Source organism: Phacochoerus africanus, chromosome 8, assembly GCF_016906955.1.
Source record: "Phacochoerus africanus isolate WHEZ1 chromosome 8, ROS_Pafr_v1, whole genome shotgun sequence".
NCBI classification, from domain to species: Eukaryota; Metazoa; Chordata; class Mammalia; order Artiodactyla; family Suidae; genus Phacochoerus; species Phacochoerus africanus.
The window spans coordinates 31,478,855-31,487,466 of NC_062551.1; the positions used below are offsets into that span (position 1 = coordinate 31,478,855).

The following is an 8,612-nucleotide window of genomic DNA, read 5'->3' on the forward strand; positions in this document are numbered from 1 at the left end:
TTCCTTGGATCTTACTTAATTCTGAAGAAAGGATGGGAAAACCCTGTTCATTACCTTGAGGTTCTGTTTTTCCCTGGTTGGTAGATAATCACTCAAGTTATACTTACGTTGTAGACTTGAGCTTCTTTCAAGGCTGCCTCAGATACCACCAGTCCCCCGGGGTATCCCAGGTCACTAGTGACTAAACAGCACTGGCCATGTCATCTGCTTCTGTGCGGCCAGCAAACTGGGTCACCACTATCCAGGTCTGAGGTGTAAAATATTTTTTTTAAAATGTAACTGTAATGAACCCCTACTCTCTCATCATTGTTTCCCTAAAAATCTCAACACTCCACAGAGACACAAATATTCATGTCATTTTAGAGAAACACTGCAAGAGAGTGACTGACTCAGGGCCGATGACAGTTGCATGAGTGTCAGCCGTGCTCCTGTGACTGCCATGGCCAGGATTGGGGCCCTCGCGGGAGAGAGTGGCCCTGTCCCACTTCTCTCTCTTGACAGTATCATTTCCTTAAGGAAAAAAAAAAAAAAAGGAATTTACATTTTTCCGCAGCAAAAGACAATTGTTATTCCAGTGAATGTTCTCACCTTTTCTAAATAGTCCAGGGTCACATTACGTAAAGTACCTCCCAGTTTATAAGAATTCATTTTCTCAGACAGCAGCCCTCTTGAATATTGGTGATAACTTGTAGAGCCACCATTAGCGAAGCCTGGCCAATCTTCCCTCCCCATAAAATTATGTGCTTTGTATAGTTCCTTTGCATTCTACCCCCTTGCTATATTTGCAAATATACACGTGTCGCTTTAAAAGGGAGTCAACACATTGAAATAGGAGTTTAAAAATTATTTGGAATGAAGTACTTCAGGAGTCCCCGCTGTAGTGCAGTGGGTTAAGACTCCAACTGCTGCGCTCAGGTCACTGCAGAGGCACGGGTTCGATCCCCAGCCCAGCACAATGGGTTAAAGGATCCCGCATTGCCATGCTGCAGCCAACGGCCACAGCTGTGGCTCTGATTCAGTCCCTGGCCTGGGAACTTCCATATGCTGTGGGTGCAGCCGGCCATTTAAAAAGAAAAAGAAAAAAATGAAGTATTTAAGAATGAGGAAAGAATAAAAAATGTTAAGTGACCTACAGAGTTCAGTTCCTTGTGGTTTCCCAAGTAACTGCAAGTGACGTTTGAGGTCTATATCGTGAGGCCCAGCACAAGACCTGCCTCCTCCAGTCAGCCATCCCCAAATGAGCCAGCCTTTAATGAGGACCTCTGTTTTGTAGTTCACATAATAATTCTACACATATTTGTGTTCCCTACATAAGCATCAGGAGCTACACTGCCGAACAGAAGGACGTCTCTGCACCCCTGGAGCTTACATCCCACTGAGGGAGACAGACAACGAGTAAACACATAAACCAGTTCCATTTTACAGTAGGTACTAGAAGAAAGCTGAACAAGAAAAAATAGGCAAAAGGAAAGCTAGAATAGAAAATTGCAGTGAAGGCAAACCTCAGGCGATGACAGGTAAGCTGGTTAGTGAAGAATCAAGTTATGAGCAGCCCTAGGAAGGTCGTTCCAGGCAGAGGCAATTCCAGGCAGGACGGAAGATGGAGAAGTGTGTTCTTAGGACCTGGCGGGGGAGACCTGCAGGAGGGAGAGGTGGGACGCGGAGGGGCAGCAGCCCGTGGGGCACTTTCTGTGGAGACCTCCATCCACCTGGATGCCAGGCATCCACCGTCTGTGTATGTCCAGGTCCGCAGACTGTACGCCTCAGCACGTAAAGCAAGGTTCTGCCTCTGTGTCTCCGCAGGGCTAAAGGTAAGATAGATGCACCTGTGTGTCTGTGTGGGTGTATGTACAGTTTGGCCTAAGCCAAGCTGTAATTTTTTAGTTATTTTAATGTACCTTTCTCCTTTTGCAGCTCAACTTCAGTTTCTTAATTTTGGACATCTCATTTTGTTCTCTAAACAATTTAAAGCCAGAAATAAATTGTATCTTCTTGTGTTTTGCCCTGTTTCTGGGCATTAGAAGGGTTTCCCCCCCACCCTTTTTTGCCAGAATTCTCATATATTCAGTGGAAATAATAGCCTGCATTTGTAAAGTGATACAGATATGATCCTTAGGGAGTTCACTTCATGGCTCAGCAGTTAACAAACATGACTAGGATCCATGAGGATGCAGGTTCGATTCCTGACCTCGCTCAGTAGGTTAAGGATCCGGCAATGCCATGAGCTGTGGAGTAGGTCACAGAGATGGATCAGATCCTGTGTTGCTGTGGGTGGTGTAGGCCAGCAGCTGTAGCTCTGATTCAACCCCCAGCCTGGGAACTTACATATGCTGCAGGTACGGCCCTAAAAAGCAAAAAAAAGATATGATCCTTAGATATGAAGACATTATATAAAGATAAAATTTATTATTATTACAATCTGTGTAGCCTGTATTTTTTCTGGAAGCCTTGTAGGTGTAATTGCATCAAAGATCACTTCCAATTCCTGTTCTTTTAAGTATATTCATTTTAGGGCAGTTTCTTTCATCATTGTTCTTCTTGATTAATTGACTGATAGAGTCATTGTGTAATTTGGGTGTCTCAGTTTTCAACTGAAGGAAACCTTTCCCATGTCATTGTTATCTCTCCCCTTAGAAATGTGAAACCTGAAGGAGCCCTACCTAGGTTAAAAATAGTCATAATAAGGAGTTCCCGTCGTGGCGCAGTGGTTGACGAATCCGACTAGGAACCATGAGGTTGCGGGTTCGGTCCCTGCCCTTGCTCAGTGGGTTAACGATCTGGCGTTGCCGTGAGCTGTGGTGTAGGTTGCAGACGCGGCTCGGATCCCGCCTTGCTGTGGCTCTGGCGTAGGCCGGTGGCTACAGCTCCGATTCAACCCCTGGCCTGGGAACCTCCATATGCCGTGGAAGCGGCCCAAAGAAATAGCAAAAAGACAAAAAACAAATAGTCATAATAAAAGAGCAAATATTTACTCGATGCTTACTGAGTTCCAGGCACTGTTTCCATGTATCATCTCATTTGATCCTCACAAGAGCCTCTGAATTGTTCCTATTTTACAGATAGGGAAACTGAGATCAGAGAGGTTAAATGATTTGTACAGGGTCACATAGCTAGTTGGTAGGAAGGCAGAAATTTGAACCCAGAATGGATGCCCTTAACCACTCCATCTTAATCCCTCTATTTTATGCATCATATAAAATATCCATCTTATTCACATGCAGCACAGGATCTGCACTCTTCCAATTACACAAGTATTGTGTAAATAAGCATTAACTTTGGTTTCAACCTAAGGGATTTCTATTTTCTAATCAAAATGTATTGCTAGCTAAAAACAAGTACTTAGTTAAGGAATGAAATGTTGACTACTTATTTTTAGCAAATTATTTTAAAATGCTGTCATGTTTACTGGTAAGCGCTTGAAGGATTTTACTTGTGCATATTTTTCAAGGCATGATGTTCTCAGAGACTTAGATTTTTGCCTAAGAATGTTATCTAAGAAACAAGTTTCTTGTTTTGTTTCTGATTTGGGATGGATACATTTTGAAAATGGTTAAAATGGTAGTTTACAAGCATTCATGGTTTAAGCTATGCTGCCAAGACATATCAAAAGAGTACTTAACTGTAAATTCCTGTCATTTGGTCAATCCAAATGTGTTTGGCCTGAACGCAAGCCACTAATTCAAATCAGTTCCATCATAACCCTACAATTATGTGTCTAAAAGTAAAATAAAACTTGGATGCTATGATTGTAAGTTAAAAGATTGCTGAAGTAATACAAACATTTCATATAGCTATTGGGCAAAGCTGTAACATTTATCTAACATAATTCTGAATATATAGAACACAGTTGGAAAAATTGCTTAGTAGTCACTCCAAAGCTGTGCATTCATTTCTATAGAAAATGTTGCACTTAGGTGGAAAATGCTTCCCTAACCTCCATGGTCTTTTTTCACTTGATCCTTTTAGCCTTAGAAGTAGACGTGTCAAAATACGATCAGATAGTGCATAATGGAGTGAACATCTGGTTCTTCTCTTTGCCTAGTAATTTTCTCAGATTCTAGACTTAAATGGTAATCAGTGCTTAGAAAAGTGGATTAGTGTTCATGTGAAGGCTGAGTGTGCTATAATAATTCTAATAGTTCATATAATAACTTATCTAACCTAATATAATTTTCTTTTTATTGGAATAATTGGAAACTTGGAGATTTCACAGTTAGAGATAAAAACCCATTCGGGGGTTTTGTTCCGTGGTGATTTTTTTTTTCCTCACTTTGTAGTGATGTTCTCTGTCCTTCCCCTTCTCAGCGTCCGCTTCACTGTGGTCAGTGACCCCCCAGAGGATGAGCAGGATCTGGAGTGTGAGGACATTGGCATGGCTAACATTGACCTCGCTGACATGTTCCGGGAAGGGAGCGACATCATCGAGCAAAATATTGACGGTACGGGTGGAAGTGTTGCTCAATCTGTGCAACCAGCAATTGCTGAAATCCAAATACTTTATTAAAACCTTTCTGCTGGCTTCAGAGATTTCGAGTCACACATTAGCTGAATCCTTTGCAACGCAAGCTGTCTTTTTGCAAAGCTGGAGTCCCCTCCCTACATCCCCCTCTGACCCTCCCCTTCTGCCTTCCCTTGAATCAACAGAAATTTTAAAATAATTTATTGCATTTCACAAGGAATTATTCATTGTGTGAGTATCGGAGGTTGTGTGTGTGGCAAAAATTCAGCCATTGGATTTTTCTAATGTTGTTTATGGAAGCCTCATGCTGTCAAGCCTTGCTTCAGCTAAGGCATGTTATTCTGAGTGATCATTATAGTGTCTTTTGCAAGGCTTCTCTTTAATTCAGTTTTACAGTTCAGCAATACAGTCACTGCAAATAACTGAGTGGTTTTGGCCACTTGTTTCCCATTGGGATTCAGGGAGGAGTGAGGGATTCCTGATAAAAAGTGCTCTCCTAGGTTTTCACATCACCAAGTATGCGTCCCAGCAATGCCTGATTTCCACCCTTTATCCTTAAGTGCCATATCTAGAACATGCTGAAGGAGTTGTACTTTACGGAATCAAGACAAAAATCATAATCAGGGGTGGCCTAGGCTATACAGTAAGTGGAGAAATGAGACTGAGTCCTCCTCTCATTTGTTAAGTCAGCAGAGCCATCCACCACCGGGAAAATGTACACGGTTTGTTTACTCATTTATCCATGCATTAAATGAACACTTAATCGAACATCTCTTAAGTGCCAGGCACTCTGCTCTCACCGTAGTTGGGTAGTTGGCGTAGTTCAGATGTTAAGCTGCTTGTCAAGCTGGATATGTATCCAGTGCTCCAAGGTTAGGATCAAGCCAAATAACTAACCACATTAGACCAAGGAACCAAATTAGGAACCTATTCTGGGAAATTTTATAAATGATACATATCACATACACAATCACAACTTTGTTTGGCAGGCATAGAAGTAGAAGATGAGAGGATTAAAATATTAGCCTAAATCCTATTAAAGACACCCAGAACCAAGAGAGTCTGACAAAAATGATCAAAATGATCTATGCTTTATATTCTTAATCTTTTCTCCAGTCAGTCCTCTTTGGAAACCCATCTTCTCTTTCTGCAAGACCACATGGGACTACCCTGATTTGATATAAACAGCTCTTGTGGCCTTGTTCTGGGAAACAATCAGAAAATTAAACACTGGTCCCATCAAGTTTTTTATGCTTTGCTCCATGCCAGGTGTAGAAGTGAGACATCCCAAAAAAGAGGTGACTTGGCAGTTCGTTGGGGACCACTTGTGCCCCTGCAATCTTCTTGCTTGCTCATTTATCCACCTAAGTCATTGTATACTACATTTTATCTGAAGGTTTCCTTACAGATTTTCTTGGAATTAAACATACACACAGGAGTTTCCTCCATGGTGTAGTGGGTTAATAATCCAGCCTCAGCGGCTTGAGTCACTGCAGAGGTGTGAGTTAGATCCCAGTGGGTTAAAGGATCCGGCATCGTCGCAGCTGTGGTATAGGTCACAGGTGTGGTTCAGATTCAGTCCCTGGATGAGAAACTTGCGTATGCTGCAGATGTAGCCAATAAGTAAATAAATACACACATACACACACACATTGAAAGTTCTAAGAAAATAAAGAAGACACTATATGGACTCATGAGTGCTATCAGACTTAACAAAGTCGAAAATTCTGGCCTTGAGTCACTAGTAGGTATCACCGTTCCCAGAGGGATGGGATCCCAGGTACTGAATCAGCATCCCATTCGGCCCCCAACACTGTGCTCAGAGGATTATCAAGCAGTCTGCTTCGATACACAAGTTGTGCCCAGAAAAGCCCACAGACACTCAAAATTTTACATCTAATTTCCTGCAGCCTCATTCATAGACCCTCAAGGCTAATCCATAGACCTTAAAGTGTGGGTCTGCCAGTTTAACTTTTTCTAATTTCACATGTAATCTATTTTAAATGGAATGTTTTCCTTAGAAAGATAAATAATCATTCCCAATTACGATCATGTACCTTCTTTACAGGAGGTTGACACTATGCTATTTGTGTTTTTGTCTTTTAAGGCTGCACCCACGGCATATGGAGGTTCCCAGGCTAGGGACCCAATCGGAGCTGTAGCCACTGGCCTATACCACAGCCACAGAAACTCGGGATCCGAGCCATGTCTGCCACCTACACCACAGCTCACATCAACGCCAGATCCTTAACCCACTGAGGGAGGCCAGGGATTGAGTCTGCATCCTCATGGATGCTGGTAGGTTCGTTAACCACTGAGCCATGACGGGAACTCCTGATATTTATTAATAATGCTGTTAGAACAAATTCTTCATTGTCCTATCTTGATCCCTTTGATCTCTTTTAGACTTTATTTCTTGCTAAGAAATTCTGATTCTGTGTGGCAACCATTATCCCATAGCCTTTCCACTAGATAAACTTTTGGATTAGGTCATTAGTTTTAACTCTGCAGGCAGTATGTATACACACATGCAGTGCATCTAAAATGTGTATCTTTATACACACACGGCAAGCTTTAGGTTTTAGATTTCTGAGATACCAGTGAATTTTGGACTTTTATAGAGCTATTTTCATCCTTTTGACTACTGTTGCAGCTAGGCTACCTGAAGAAAAATCTGTTGAATGATATTAACACTTGTCTGCTCTTGTCTCCCTAGTTTTGGACACTCGAGCAGATGGTGGAAGTATTGGCAAGCTCAAAGTAACAGTCAGAGCACTCGATGCCCTACGGTCTGTCTACGAGCAATACAGAGATGACTTGGAGGCTTGAAAGAAACTGGTCCAGAGGCATCGCCTACTCCTGAGTAAATGCTCACATGAAAGCACTCAGACGAGATTTTTGTAATTACTCTGGTGTATATAATCTATAATTCATAGGGATCTGGGAGGGGGGAGGCCTGAGTTTGAAGTGTTCAAGTTTTGTGTACTTTTTCATTTGTTTATTTTCCTAGTCCCTCCTTCCCAGGACTGCCGACCCTCAGGACTTAAGTTCTCCACAGTGGGCAGCACCTTCTCAATAATTTATACCTACATGATAGCATGAGAAAGTCTATTTGCATTTTCAACATTCTTATGAAGAACTGAAATGCAATTCCCATTTTTATTTTTAATAAGCAAAAAAGCATAAATCTTAGAAAACCGATGAAAAAGAAATACTTTTATGTTATCCCTAATTGTCCCCCTAAATGGAATGCCTGTGATTAGCCTCATTAAGAGTTTTATACTGTGAAGATTTTATTAGAAGCAATATATGAAAATTACTTGGATTAATGTGTTAATCTTCCTCTTTAAAATGCTAATATCCATTTTATGCACATTAAAGCTCAGTATGCATTTTCTTTGATGCGTGCCGTTTCCATCAATTAAATATAAAGAATGAGACTTGGCACCAACTTATTAAATTACTGCAAGTTTTTTTTTGTTTGTTTTTCTTTCTTTAAAAGTACAGTTATTATTTTCATGTATTGGTAATGGCAACATAGAGTCCAGGAATGTGGGTATGTAAAGAAGAGATAGATATATACACATGAAACTTACAGTTTGAAAACCTAGCTTATGATGTAGAAAAAAAAAATTAAAAATAAGGCTCAAATTCTGATATGCTTCGTTAGACCTGAAAAGGAATATCTTTTTATCATTTTTTAAAATTTACATCAAGCTTATACAATGCTAGGATGTATCTGGATAACCAGATCCTCGAAAAGCAGCTCAGAAAGTTAATTTTCTAGCTTTTTCTCAATCTCACTGAAGGATTTAATTGATATTTTTAATGGAGCTGTGAATCAATGCTGCAAAGGAATTGTCTCTAGAGGTCTAGGATATAATGCATTTCATTTTTTAATTTACTTTTTTATTTGTCATTTTCTTCAAAGGATTTTTATAGGCCGTAGGTTTTCGCTGTTTGCAAACAGGCTATGTTCCTTCTTAAGCATATGTAAAGTATTCAGGGAGATAAGTAATTTATTAAAATCTACCTAATTTGCCGTGATATATTAAATCTCTGCTTCAGTGATCACAGACCATTTCATTTAGAGAATTAGGCATTCTCTCTTTGTGTGATTAAAGCTCTGGAAAATGAGTTCTTTGCTCCTATT

The 8,612-nt window shown here is 40.6% G+C and overlaps 1 protein-coding gene across 2 annotated transcripts in view; it reads left to right on the forward strand.

Annotated features, from left to right (window-relative positions):
* Positions 1-7,914, forward strand: part of RPGRIP1L (RPGRIP1 like) — a 96,240-nt gene extending 88,326 nt beyond the window's left edge. For both annotated transcript variants that reach the window (XM_047789789.1, XM_047789790.1), the window contains 2 exons: positions 4,306-4,439; positions 7,176-7,914. In XM_047789789.1, coding sequence (XP_047645745.1) covers positions 4,306-4,439; positions 7,176-7,288 — 247 coding nt within the window. In that variant the 3' untranslated portion in view covers positions 7,289-7,914. The remainder of the gene's footprint in view (positions 1-4,305; positions 4,440-7,175) is intronic.
* The last annotated feature ends 698 nt before the right edge of the window (positions 7,915-8,612 follow it).